At 37.5% G+C, this 15,579-nt stretch overlaps 1 protein-coding gene across 2 annotated transcripts in view; it reads right to left on the bottom strand.

Annotated features, from left to right (window-relative positions):
* The window catches only part of LOC137251990 (kelch-like protein 5), a 143,963-nt gene extending 129,805 nt beyond the window's left edge, over positions 1 to 14,158 (bottom strand). The window contains exons 1-2 of one of the 2 annotated variants that reach the window (XM_067787107.1): positions 13,972 to 14,158; positions 12,868 to 13,225 (exon numbers count right to left, since the gene is read on the bottom strand). In XM_067787107.1, coding sequence (XP_067643208.1) covers positions 12,868 to 13,225; positions 13,972 to 14,126 — 513 coding nt within the window. In that variant the 5' untranslated portion in view covers positions 14,127 to 14,158. The remainder of the gene's footprint in view (positions 1 to 12,867; positions 13,226 to 13,971) is intronic. The other variant, XM_067787106.1, reaches the window with a different exon arrangement.
* Between the last annotated feature and the right edge of the window lie 1,421 nt (positions 14,159 to 15,579).

Raw genomic sequence — 15,579 nt, 5'->3', positions numbered from 1 at the left:
ACATTATGCTTGCATTTCAAATTCGGTCACTTTAAAAATTACAGTTACTTGTCTGTTACAACTACGGCTACAGTTATGGGTACTGTGACACTTTTTTGGTTACATTTCATTATGGGTTCATATTTACATTTACGATCACGGCTACAACGATTCACAAAAGCAACCGTAATCGTAAATGTAAACACGAACCCGTAATGAAATGTAACCACAAATGTAACAGTAACCATAACTGTAACCGTAATTGTAACTGACCTGTAACTGTAATTTTAAGTGATCGAAATTTAAATCTCGGGTTCCATAAATGTAACCGTGACTATAACCGTTACCGCATTTCTGAACCCATGACCACAACTTAGAACTTAACTCTAACCGATACCGAATTAATAATCATTATCGAAAGCTTTTCCATAACCGTAAGGATAATTGGTCTTGTGACTGAAATCACAACTTAACTTAAAACTATTTAACGGCATAACCATTTAACAATTATATTTTAAAATCTGAGTCTTAAAAGCTAAAACCTGCATTTTCGAGCAATTACTTAGCTACTTTGGCACCAGAATTCGGAAAGTAAAAGGTTTTTTAGGGTGGTCCTTATTAATCAAGTTTACAATTTTTCACATTCGCACCCCTTCAAACGATAGTATGAATGACAAAAATATCACGAATAAACGCGTTCCAATCGGGTCCAAAATTAAAATGTCATATCGCCAACCATGGCATCATCGATTTTGGTATTAGAAAACAAAAAAAAACTTTATGTAAATAGTTACATTTCAACTTTGAAAGCTGTGCGACACCCCTTAATTGTCTTCCATCGGAACCAAAACATGTATGTGATATTTTTTACCTTGGCATTACTTATTGAAGGTATGAGACTGGAAAAACTTGGAAATTTTAGCTCTAAAGACCACCTTAATTACTTATGTTCATACGTGTTGCTAATCAAATAATTTATGTAGTTAATGAACGTGCAAAGAGCACAACAATGAAGAATCTCAATTATTCTTATTAAATCCCGTTAAAACAACTAATTTGTTTTGTTTTTGCTTGAGCTAAAATTACAGTTATTCTTAGCTGTTTTGCTTTTATAAAGCCGTTCGTTATATTGTAATACTTTCAAGAAAAAGATTTATGATGCGTTCAAATTAAAATGCGTAAACGAAGGTAAATAACTAAAGAGAGAGCGGACTATAAAGCATATGGAAAGGCGCTGCCAGTCAACGGTAAGTAAATGTAAAAAATAGGTGCGCCCAACAATGGGCAGGATCAAGAAAGCAAACACAAGCGATAGAGGAGACAGATAGTAATGTTGATAAAGTGAATTGCAAAGGACTAGGAGTGTACGAGCCTATAGTGATAAGCAGGGCAACCCAAAGTAAGCAACAGCAAATTTTTTGCTATATGACTCGTAACCATTAGACCAATCAAATATGCAAATATTAGCCGTGTTTTTTTTTTCACACGTGTATACGTTTACGTTTGCGCGTGAAAAAAACGCCTATCCTCGCTTAGATAATGCTTAGGAGACACATCTAGCGGCAGTGGTTAAATAGCTACAGCTACAGCACAGCGTGTATCGAAAAGCGGAGACACAACCCTCTGATGGCCATAGGGTATACATAGAATACATAAAATTAGTGTAGAGGGTGAAACAAAGACACATATTTCAGTTACATCTGAGTATAATGCGTATTGAAATTTAGTAGGAAAAATTTTATGCGCAGCAATTTCAGAGGAGTATTTAAAGTTTGTCGCTTAGCAGTCCATATAAAGTTGAAGCGTAAACGTATATAGAAGTAAATAAAATAATAAAAAAAAATGTTTTTATGTTAAACGGATTTATTGAAAACAATACTTACATGAAGTAATAATAATACGAAAAGCTAGAAAATAATTAGTTAGGTCCTAGGTACATGTCATCACACTCCTTATCAATCTAGGCCATTGATCAGACAATTAAATAAAAGCGTTGGGCGCGTGAAATTTCTAAAAATGTGACTGATTAAGGTTCAGTTAGTTTTACTTATGGTTATCAATAGAAATATGACGCGTCCAACGCTTTTATTTAATTGTCTGATCAATGCCCTAGATTGATAAGGAGTGTGATGACTAGTACCTGGGACCTACCTAATTATTTTCTAGCTTTTCGTATTATTATTACTTCATGTAAGTATTGTTTTCAATAAAACCGTTTAACTTAAAATTTTTTTTTTATTATTTTATTTTCAAGTTTTTAGTCTTTATTTAATTGCCTATTATTTCTCATTCTATTTAGTTCATTTAGTGACTCATTATTACAAGGACTCTTTCCTGACAATTCGTTACAACCTAAGTCCTCAATACATAATACTTCCAAAGACTTTACTCGGCTCTGCGCCACGTATGCTTGTCCCTCCTCCAACTCCAAAATATTTTGATGTCACTTCTACCGGACTGTATGCAATATTTGTTCCAAATATGAGCCAAATCGGGCATCATAGGTCACTTTCTATTCATGTATCTATGTATTATGTGTTCCAAATATGGACAAAATCGGACCACAAATACGATATATGTGAATATCTCGATCCTTCCGCCACCTAGCCGTGATTTTTTTGATAGGTCGCTTTCTATTCTTGTATGTATTATGTGTTCCAAACATGAGCCAAATCGGACCACAAATACGATTTTTGTGAATATCTCGATCCTTGCGCTACCTAGCGGCGATTTTTTTCATATGTCGCTTTCTATTCTTGTATGTATTATGTGTTCCAAATATGAGCCAAATCGGTCCACAAATACGATTTTTGCGAATATCTCGATCCATGCGCAACCTAGCGGTGATTTTTTTCATAGGTCGATTTCTATTCTTGTATGTATTATGTGTTCCAAATATGAGCCAAATCGGACCACAAATACGATTTTTGCGAAATCTCGATCCTTGCGCCACGTAGCGGCGCTTTTTTTCTTATTATTGCATTGTCATCGGGTTCTGAACTATATTACAAGTTTCATGCTTGTAGCTTAACGGGAAGTTACTTAAATTTCAATTACAAGATTCGTTCACAACGGCCGTGCATGCGGCCTGCTTGTCAAGTCAAGCTAAATAAAACCGTTTAAAAAAAAAACAGATATTTGTATGCAGCATATTTTTGCATATTTCAGCATAAATGTATATTTCTGCAAATATAGAAAAAAATAAAATTTTAATTCCTAATTATTTCTAATAGTGAGAGATAAAATATGAATTTTAGTAAAAGCAAAAATATTGCCTTTTTGCATTTAGGTAAGAAGCAAGGGAAGGTATAGAAAGTTTGAAAGTGTATGATAATCACTATTATTAAATTTTTGTTCTATGAAGCGAAACTGGCATATAAAAGATTCAGACGATGATTTTATGCTGTTGGCGGCCACCGTGGTGTGATGGTAGCGTGCTTCGCCTACCACACCGTATGCCCTGGGTTCACACCCCGGGCAAAGCAACATCAAAATTTTAGAAATAACGTTTTTCAATTAGAAGAAAATTTTTCTAAACGGGGTCGCCCCTCGGCTGTGTTTGGCAAGCGCTCCGGGTGTATTTCGGCCTTGAAAAGCTCTCAGTGAAATCTCATCTGCCTTGTAGATGCCGTTAGGAGTCGGCATAAAACATTTAGGTCCCGTCCGGCCAATTTGTAGGGAAAATCAAGAGGAGCACGACGCAAATTGGAAGAGAACAATTATTTTATTTATTTGTTTATAATGAAAAACATTAATTCGGCTTATATAATGCATTCATTTAATCCGTTAGAATTTATTTCGTAAACACAAGAAAATTATATTGGCCAGAGTTGATGACCCGTTTTATGATGATTCTATCACCCTTGCTAGACCTTAGACGACAGGTCTTATCATTGCCGTCGAATAATTATTTGAAGGGCTTCAAGAGTCTCAGGTGTGTATTCACATAAGACCAGACTCAAAAAAAAAAAAAAAAAAAGTATGGAGTAATCTGGCCGGCCAGTGAAAACCATCAAAACAACAGACAAAGCGGAATATTTCACTTGCTTGAAGGGCAAGCCAGTTTATGCAAATTTGTGTTGTATTGGTCCACCCCGTGCTTTTGGAATATAAAAGCATATTTTACGGCTTATAAGGACCATAAATATATGACTCATTTTGTTTTGTTGGAATCGGAAATCGGAAAGAAATGCACATATCTAAGCATACATACATTTAGATTTTAAAGGAATTTTATAAGTGCCTAAAATAAGTATTTTTTGCATATTTTGGGTTACCCTAGTGATATGTTTCTCATACATAAACACCTATCTACATACATCCAAACATATTTTATATACAGCTACATTAAAATACTACACGTGCAAAGATGGACATTACAGTAAATACATATGTTTGTGTATGTGTGTGTGTAGTCCATCTATGAATTTGTACAAAATTTATGCCATCATCCATAATAAACTATGAAAAATGGTAAATTAAGATAAATTAATGGTTAAAATGTGTAAATTTATTTGTTTTGATAAGGCGTAAAAATATTAACTCAGCTGTGCAGGAGCGTAAAAAATCCATACAAATGATAAAGGTAATGTACACTACTGCACTGTATATTTTTAGATCTATTTACTTTAGCATGGCAAGCTAGATTTACGACGCCAAGTAAAATTGGCTGACATAAATTGAGGCACCTTTAACTTTTCGATTCTTAAGCTTCTTAAATGTGGGCTGTATTTTTATACTCAGTTGAGCAGAGCTCACAGAGTATATTAAGTTTGATTGGATAACGGTTGGTTGTACATATATAAAGGAATCGAGATAGATATAGACTTCCATATATCAAAATAATCAGGATCGAAAAAAAATTTGATTGAGCCATGTCCGTCCGTCCGTCCGTCCGTCCGTTAACACGATAACTTGAGTAAATTTTGAGGTATCTTGATGAAATTTGGTATGTAGGTTCCTGAGCACTCATCTCAGATCGATATTTAAAATGAACGATTTCGGACTATAACCACGCCCACTTTTTCGATATCGAAAATTTCGAAAAACCGAAAAAATGCGATAATTCATTGCCAAAGGCGGTTAAAGCGATGAAACTTGGTAGATGGGTTGACGTTATGACGCAGAATAGAAAACTAGTAAGATTTTGGACAATGGGCGTGGCACCGCCCACTTTTACAAGAAGGTAATTTAAAAGTTTTGCAAGCTGTAATGTGGCAGTCGTTGAAGATATCATGACGAAATTTGACAGGAACGTTACTACTATTACTATATATGTGCTAAATAAAAATTAGCAAAATTGGATGAAGAACACGACCACTTTTTAAAAAAAATTTTTTTTAAATTCAAATTTTAACAAAAAAGTTAATATCTTTACTGTATATAAGCAAATTAAGTCAAAATTCAACTCCAGTAATGATATGATGCAACAAAAACCAAAAATAAAAGAAAATTTCAAAATGGGCGTGGCTCCGCCCATTTTCATTTAGTTTGTCTAGTATACTTTTAATGCCATAAGTCGAACAAAAATTTACCAATCCTTCTCAAATTTGGTAAGAACATAGATTCTGTGACGGTAACTGTTCTCTGTGAAAATGGGCGAAATCGGTGGAAGCCACGCCCAGTTTTTATACACAGTCCACCGTCTGTCCTTCCGCTCGGCCGTTAACACAATAACTTGAACAAAAACCGATATATCTTTACTTAACTTAGCCCACGTACTTATCTGAACCCACTTTATCTTGGTATGAAAAATGGCCGAAATCCGACCATAACCACGCCCACTTTATCGATATCGAAAATTACGAAAAATGAAAAAAATGCCATAATTCTATACCAACTACGAAAAAAGGGATGAAACATGGTAACTGGATTGGTTTATGGACGCAAAATATAACTTTGGAAAAAACTTTGTAAAATGGGTGTGACACCTACCATATTAAGTAAAAGAAAATGAAAAAGTTCTACAAGGCGAAATCAACAGCCCTTGGAATCTTGGCAGGAATACTGTTAGTGGTATTGCATATATAAATAAATTAGCAGTACCCGACAGATGATTTTCTGGATCACCTGGTCCACATTTTGGTCGATATCGCGAGAACGCCTTCACATATACATCTAAGGGCCACTCGCTTTTAAAACCCTCATTAATACTTTTAATTTGATATCCATATCGTACAAACACATTCTAGAATCACCCTGGCCCACCCTAATGGCGATATCTCGAAAAGGCGTCCACCTATAGACCTAATGCCCACTCCCTCTTAAAATGCTCAGTAACACCTTTCGTTTGATACCCATATCGTACAAACATTCTAGAGTCACCCCTGGCCCACCCTAATGGCGATATCTCGAAAAGGCGACCACCTATATACCTAATGTCCACTCCCTCTTAAAATGCTCAGTAACACCTTTCGTTTGATACCCATATCGTACAAACATTCTAGAGCCACCCCTGGCCCACCCTAATGGCGATATCTCGAAAAGGCGTCCACCTATAGACCTAATGCCCACTCCCTCTTAAAATGCTCAGTAACACCTTTCGTTTGATACCCATATCGTACAAACATTCTAGAGTCACCCCTGGTCCACCCTAATGGCGATATCTCGAAAAGGCGTCCACATATAGACCTAATGCCCACTCCCTCTTAAAATGCTCAGTAACACCTTTCGTTTGATACCCATATCGTACAAACATTGTAGAGTCACCCTTGTTCCACCTTTATGGCGATATCTCGAAAAGGCGTCCACCTATAGAACTAAGGATTACTCCCTTTTAAAATACTCATTACCACCTTTCATTTGATACCCATATCGTACAAACACATTCTAGAGTCACCCTGGCCCACCCTAATGGCGATATCTCGAAAAGGCGTCCACCTATAGACCTTAAGCCCACTCCCTCTTAAAATGCTCAGTAACACCTTTCATTTGATACCCATATCGTACAAACAAATTCTAGAGTCAGCCCTGGTCTACCTTTATGGCGATATCCCTAAATGGCGTCCATCCATAGAACTATGGCCTACTCTCTCTTAAAATACTCTTTAATACCTTCCATTTGATACACATGTCATACAACCACATTCCAGGGTTACCCTAGGTTCATTTTCCTACATGGTGATTTTCCTTATTTTGTCTCCATAGCTCTCAACTGAGTATGTAATGTTCGGTTACACCCGAACTTAGCCTTCCTTACTTGTTTTATTTTATTTTTCACTTCTTAGCAGCTTTATAAATAGCTAAGCACAAAGAGTCTAGGTAATAGTCTAGCTGAGGGGTCGACTGCTTATACGCTACCAAAAATATCGAGAGAGGTGTCAAACGACGCGTCTTGACATCAGTATTAATAATCCGAAGGCGGAGAATAAAAATTTTAACTCGTTCCAAACATATTAACGAAAAACCGGAAAAAGACCCGCGGGTACCTCCGAAACCGGGGGTGGGATCCATATTATTTTTGCGCAGAACACCTTTCTGCGTTCGCGGCCTTCGACCGTGCTTATAAAAAATAACCCTGGGCTACGCCATGCCAAGTCCGGGTGTGTGGTATAACCGTGGGTACCGCCACAACCACAAGAAAATCGCCAACTTCAACTCCAAATATTTCCGGGCAGAGACAAAATTTTTCTTTTCCGCCTTCGGATTATTGCTCTCGAGATTAATACGCGTCATTTGACACTTCTTTCGACATTTTTTGACGCGTATTAGCAGTCGACCCCTCAACTAGACTATTACCAGAGTCTAATTGGGCACCATTTGTGGCTGAACGCTATCTGCCTCTATGAGAGAATACTTTTTATACCCAAATTTACTTGTATAAAGTAGTCGAAATAGATTAGGAATGTCAGTCCGCCTGCCTGCCTGTCCGTTCACCCTTAGATATGAGTTTACTTTCGCACAGACTAAAAGGAAATTGAAAATGGACAAAATCGTAAGATAACCACGCCCACTTTTTCGATGTCGAAATTTTCCAAAAATAGAACAAATATGGTAGTTCCATAATGAATACTGATAAACTAATTCAATTTGTGTAATGCATTGATTCTTTGACGCAAGCTAAAAATTCCGTAAATTTTTCGCAATCTAAGCAAAATTGGCTAACAACCGCGCCCATTATTTTATAATTTCCGTTTTAAGGTCATACTGTCTAAAAATATGCAATATTTTTGTCCCATGTTCAATGTATAAAAGTTCTTTTCCACCTCCATAGTTGTATAGTAGAGGTAAGGATTAATAGAAGGTCACATGTGGTCATAACAAATCGTTCCCGAGATGATCGGGCTTGGTACCGGCACCATCAATATCGATAACACTTCCCAAGGCCTTCGGGGAGTGTCCTTATCGCTACAACAACAACAACATCACCTTAATAAATGTTTGTGAGTATTTACATATAGTATTTTGTTTAATTTTCACATTTATTATTCACTTTTAAGTAAAATTTTAGGTACAGTAAAACAATAGTATGCGCCTTCAGGTATTTCTCTCTTAGGGATCCATTCATCATTATGTTCATCGTAAACGGAAAACCAATTTGAACCATGGCCACCCACAGCCCACAACTTATTGTCGATAGAAATGGAACCAATTAGCTTAGAGGGTTTGCCCAAACGACAAATCTACAAAAAGAGGTTGATGTGCGTTAAGATTTTTGAAATTGCAAATTGTTTTTATTACCTTGATCCATTTGTTAATCTGTGGGTCGTAACGCTCCACAACGCTAGTAAATCCTCCCAATACAAATATTTGTCCATTTTGCACAGTGGCCTAAAATATATTGCATATAGCAATTATATAAAATTAGCTGTGTATATACAATTACAAATTATTATTGTATGTATTTCAGCACTTACACCAGCGTAATCATGTGTTTCATTCATATCAGCACATTGAGTCCAGCGGTTCGTTATGGGGTCATAGCATTCAACAGATTTTAAATCACATCCATTACGTCCACCCATTACATAAATTTTGTGATTGAAAGCAACTGCGCAAGCGCCCAACGTGGTGTAATCATATTACTTACTGACTTCCATCCATTTGAAACGGAATACCTGAAAAAGTATGATGTGTGGAGGATTAAATATAGTAAAAACTCGTTTGCCTCCTATAGCGAATTTCCTCCGAACCAATTTAGCTTTGTTTCGTTTTATGTTAACATTTCCTTGTCAAAAACGTACTTACATTTCTACTGATCCTACAACAACATTGTGCGCTGTAAATCCACCGATTGCATAGATTTTTTCATTTAATATTGCAACACAATGACTGTGTCGTGGTAAATTCATTGCTGGCAACTGTTTAAATGTTTTTGTTTTGAAATTCCAGCTGCGTACTTCATTAATGCGATGGCCGTCACGATTACCACCCAGAAAAATTAAATTTTCACCCATAAAAATTACTCCAAAATATTGAAGATTTATTTCAATATCAACCCACTTCTGCCATATGTCCTCAATTTTGTTATATTGATAAATGGTTCTAGTCTGGAAAATATATACTTGTAATTTTTATTAAATTTTTCAGCACTGGACCCGTATCGTATTATACAAACACGAATGAAATGCCAATTTCACTCAAATTATATTTAATATGAATCAAATACTACAGTAAATTGTGGATCTAATGAGAACGTATGTATGTATTCATCCGATTCATCATTTCAAAGATATATATTCAAAGCGGATCGTATAACACAATACGGGTGCCTGGTCAAGACGTTCCCACGGCAGAAGGATCTAAGCTGCGCGCTAATACGAAATTTCCCTCCAGAAGCGCTTCAAATATGTCCAGACTTAGTTACTGATGTCATAATAACAGGCGATTAGTGACACGCATTACCCCCAGTGGGTTTGGGGGCTTAGAATAAGGCAAAGGACCATCAACATCGCTAACACTCCCAAAAACCTCACATGAGCAAACTGTATTTTCTATTCTGCAAGTTTAAAGAGAACAACCTCTCTCCTACAACTATTAAAAGTAACAGTTATAGTCATAGTAGATACCATGATATACGATACGTGATCGCAAGTCGTTTTTAAAATCGCAATAATCGCAAATTAACAACAACAACAACAGGGATAACGCATACTCAGTAGATCTAAATTTCTTTTATCTTTCTATATAATCTGAAAGTCTCATATTTATCGCTTGAGTGAAAATAGTTTTCGAGCCGTTATCGTAAGTGATGAGATATTTATGTTCTCGACAAGCTAAATTAAAAGTTCTCATCGATATCAACTCAGGATGAGACAAGTTGCCTTTTCTGGAAGGATAAATACAGTGACATTAGTGTAAGGCGAGATTGTTTCATAATAGGAAACTTTCAATGTGGGAAATACAGTGGGTATATCAGTATGAAAAAATAAATAAATCCTAGGAGACTTAATCAGGGGGTACCTCAGTTTGGTGTACTATCCCCGCCTCTTTTAAATGTCTACATATCAAAGCTGAATTCCCCACCAGATCAGTTAATATAGTTTCGTACCCCGACGACTGCACCATAATGGCAACAGAACCTGGCCCTCCAATAGACGAATTGGTTTCTAGAAACTGCTATCTTTCCAGACGACCTAAGGGGTAAAATTCGATTACACTCTCATCTTCAAGGCGCATGCCAACGAAATTGTATATAAAGTACAAAGCCGTAACAAAACCCCCAAGTCGCTTGCCGGTACCACTTGTTGGTTTTAAAAACACACACTAGAAAAGTCTGCGGCCGTGCCAAAATGCTACACTCAGAACTGCCACTGCATGTCTGACCCCTGAAAACCATCTACATAGTAAGGCGAAAGAGCTCAACATTAATGAGCATAACGAAATGCTGAACATACAGTTTTTGCTAAATTGTCACAAACAGGGATACCCTAGCAAAAAACTGCTTGATCTAGCCCCGCCTCCAAAGGGATAATGGAAAATCACCGTAAACACTATGATGACATCTGGCACCTGTCTACGTAGTCGTTTGACCCAGACAAGCATAAGGAGGCCAAACCCCACACAGAATCGGTAAACGCCTTTGCTAGGTCGTGCCCGGCGGACCCTCTATCACGGAGCACGCTACCACCAAACCAAGGGATTCAAGGGGTTGTGTAGCGCAATATATAGCTTCTCCAACCCAATTGTCAACCTCACCTTCAAGCGGCGAATCCCGTTTCACTAAAAGACGAGGCTCTGGCGACCCCAAGCTCCTCATGGAACTTTGGGGTGGAGAGGGAGGGATGGCCTGAAGGTTTAATGTGGCCATATAAATCGTTCCCGAGATGGTCGGGCCAGCACCTTAATGGTGCTGTGTTACCGGAGCGTATCGGATCTGTATCCGAAAAAGGACCATCACATCGATAACACTCCCCAAAGCCTTCGGGGAGTAACCTAATCGCTACAACAACAACAACAACAACACCAAACCAACGCGGGAAGCCATTGCCATACTGGTGATTAAAATCGACTGAGTTGATTCTACCTTAGCAAATTACAAATAATATAAGCATATTGTAAAGAGCATATATCCCAGAATTTTTTTTCACTCAGCTGAGTGGTAGTGAATAAATAAAATGAGCGCAGTAAATTTTTTTTGTCGTAGTGGAGAGAGCACTTTCACTATCTATAGTGATGAAATAATAGTGGCCACTAAAATTTTTCCAATATAGTGTAATGCTAATGAAAGTGTAAGGCAATCAAAATTTAGTGCACTACCCCCACTTATGATACTTATGTTTCGGTAGACTTGTTGACAATGTTTTAGTACAAATGGAACCTACTAGCTGAGAATCTGCCAGCAGGCGATTTACAAATTATAGCTACTACCATAAATATAAGCAGTGCTTGACCGGGAAGCTGTTGTTAAACTGTTTATTAAAATCGGCTGTTGATTCTTAGAAAGTGACAAATAATATCATAAACAATTTGCAAAGAGTCATATCCCAGAATTATTTACCCCTCGGTAAAGAGCCAAAATTGATTCTTCCTCAGGAATCTGTCCACCACGTTTCTCTGTATACTTTAATGTTAGCTGAGCACGAGCCAAAGGGTAGCTATGCCACGCTACCGCCTTTAATGCCAAGTTTTCACAACCCGGCAACGGATAAATATTAGCCATAATAAAGTCCATATTACATTGGGTTAACCGCAGACAAGTAATTAATTCTGGCAGATGTTGTTTACGCGCAGAGGCATTTTGTTCATACCAACGTTTTACTGCATTAAAAACATCTTTCTCGCACCGTACATGCAAATTGTCTCTTTCTATGATTGCTTGCAACTTTTTGGCGTCAAAAGCTAAAAATTCACTGCTCTGAGTTACCTGAGAGAGCATAGAATAAATTTGGTAATAGTCTAGTTGAGGGGTCGACTGCTAATACGCTACCAAAAATATCGAGAGAGGTGTCAAACGACGCGTCTTGACATCAGTATTAATAAACCGAAGGCGGGTAACAAAAATATTAACTCGTTCCTAAGATATTAACGAAAAACCGAAAAAAGACCCGCGGGTACCTCCGAAACCGGGGGTGGAATCCATAGTATTTTTGCGCAGAACACCTTGCTGAGTTGGCGGCCTTCGGCCGCGCTTATAAAAAATAACCCTGGGCTACGCCGTGCCAAGTCCGAGTGTGTGGTATAACCGTGGCTACCGCCACGGTGATGCACAAATTTTTTTGTGGGTACAAACACAACAACAACCACATGCAAATCGCCAACTTCAACTGCAAATATCTCCGGACATATATAAAATTTTTCTTTTCCGCAATCGGATAATTGTTCTCGAGATTAATACGCGTCTTTTGACCCCTCTCTCGATATTTTTGGTAGCGTATTAGCAGTCGACCCCTCAACTAGACTATTACCATAAATTTAATGAGCGAACAAGCACAAGAAAGGTTAATTTACATGCATAAAGTTTTGTGTTTCGTAAGCCAGAATTTTTTCATTTAGTATCTCACACTGAGTCTCCTTTTCTAGGCTATATGCTCGCTGCAATGTGAAATCGGTTATATTCTCTGTTATAAAATCAGCACAATTTGCAACAGCGCCTTTCAATTGTAGTATTAAAGCCACTTTTAACATCCGATCCACATTATCAATGGTTACGAGCATTTTGCCGGTATAGCAAAAAGTGATTAAGCGCTCGAAAGTGTCGCTGTCGATATTGGTGATTTCTATAAGTGGACAAATCCCGTCGTCACTTTTGAACAGTTTGCGGAAATATGGGCTTGCCGCCGATAGTATTAGGCGATGAGCCGTAATTCTGTGAATATTGTAACGAATTTGCTTACAAATCCTCTTATTTGAAATCCTCTGCTAAGTTCGAATCACTAAACTGTTGAATAAATAACTCCAATTTGTAATAATGCAAAATGGCCTTTATTAAAGTACTTCACAATAACACTCAAACTGTGCAACGAATAGCTTGCTTAATAACCACACTGATTGATAGCTCAATGAAACTCTGCTATTGCTCGCGAGATATCTTCTTAATCAAACTGCTTGACAACTCAAATCAAACTGAATTCTTCTTACTCGCTTGCCCCGCTTTTATAGTTTACGCTGTATACTTCTAGGCTCTTCGATTTCCAGAACTTACTAGTTGTTTCGGCTACAAAATTCGCCAGCCACAACTACGTGCACAAATTATTGCTCTCTCTTGTGACAACTCAGATAAGATATATGCATGTGTTTGTAGTTTACAGTCTCCCGCACACACATAAGCGTATAAGTAAATTCATCGGTGTGTGACATCTCATCTCTCGCTGCCTTGTATGTAAATGTTGCTCGTCGGAATGTGTACATATGTGTAGACGCAATTATTGATTCGTTTATGTAGATACATAATGATTGAATTATTGATGTGAATTCACGTCACTGCTTAGCATCGGCCTGGAGATGGCAGCACTCCTCAGTTTTGCTAATATTCGTAACAATATATTACAAGCTTAGTTCATGTATGTGACATACATGCTGAAATTGCGTTAATTCAAATGAAAGTTTACTTACAAGGAGGATGGATTTGTTAATTTGAATGTTACATCCACTAAATTCTGGTCGTCAAAGTGTTCATATATTTGAAACAAAAGGTTTTCAATAAAGTACTTGGCTCCATATGGATTTACCTCTGAGAGTCGCTGCCGTGTTATGTTACATGCTGCCATTGCTACGTCTGGAAGTATAGCTTTTTTGTAATTTTGAATTTTAAGATGTTAGATTACTTACTTCGATACTCCGTTGTGTATGTATATAGTTCGGAAGGTTGTTGAATTTATGAACGTTTTGGTTGCAATATATCCAGGAATCGCCCGATCGAGATAAAAAAAAATGTTTACGTTCCGTTTCAATACACTAGTGATCAGCGATCACTGTTTATCGATATCAGTTGTAAGTAAATCCGGCTTAAAGGTGCATTTACATAAAAGAGCATGCACTTTAAGCGACAATTTATATAGCGGCCGCGGCGCTACAATTTGCCTACTTGATCAACATTGGGCGCTTTCAGCGAACAGAATTTTTGTTGAAACGTTGCACTCATGTTTCCGTCAGTTGAGTGATAGAAATTTTGTTTTATGAACGGCGAGTTGAGCCAATAACTACCATTAAATTTTTAGGAAAACGAACTTCTAAAATTATTTTTCACTCTTCATTATATTGGAAAATGTGTTTTCATAACCAGCACGTTACAATGTTTAAGGACTTTCATTAAGCCTAAAAACACGTTGAGCGAAAAAAATGTATGCTCAGTACTTTGGCATAATATTCCAACCCTTGAGTGGATCAAACATATCAACGGTGTATTCAGAAATCTGTCACTCAACGAATAATCAACATTGAATTTGTTCGCAGAAAGCTCCCATTGTCGCTTGTTGCTGCGTCGCGTTATGCTGCTGCCTCTAGATGTGTTAAATTTTCGTAGTGCAGCTAAGCATGTCATTAGATTGAAGGCCTGATAGATTCAAAGCGAAGCGATCGGCAAGGAGTTTCTGCGGGATTTACATATGTTCCTTGTTATGTCTGACAAATGATTTCAATTAATGGCCGCACTTATGTTATTAATATTATAAATGGGAATATTTGGATGTTTGTATGTCCAGACGTACATATGTCTTTGTGCCTCAATCACGCAAGAACGGCTGGATGGATTTGGATGAAATTTGGCGCACATATAGCCAATAGTCTAGAAGGATCTAGTAGCTATATTTTTTTTTGAAAGGGGGGGGGGATGGTCCCAGCCCGATAGGAACAGTTATAATTTAATTATTGTATTTTTTCGTCTTTGTGACTGAATCACGCCAGAAAGACCACGGATTTTGATGAAATTTGGGAAACAGGCTACAGGCGAAATTTTTTCGAAGATAGAAAGGTGGGGGGGGGGGGGGCGGTCCCACGACCCTTCGAACAATTACTTTTTAATAATTTTTACACATTATAACTTTAAGGTTACTGACCTTCACAAATATTACAAACTCAATAGGTCAAATAAGTCGAGGGCTTGCAAAGTGAGCACTGACACGCTCCGTCTCCTCACCCCCCCCCCCCCCCCCCCCCCCAGGTGCAAAATCTAAAAAGTGTTATAACTCAATATAAAAGTACCCATTATAAATGATATAACTC

Source organism: Eurosta solidaginis, chromosome 5 (genome assembly GCF_040869045.1).
Source record: "Eurosta solidaginis isolate ZX-2024a chromosome 5, ASM4086904v1, whole genome shotgun sequence".
NCBI lineage: Eukaryota > Metazoa > Arthropoda > Insecta > Diptera > Tephritidae > Eurosta > Eurosta solidaginis.
This window is presented reverse-complemented; position numbering and strand designations above follow the sequence as displayed.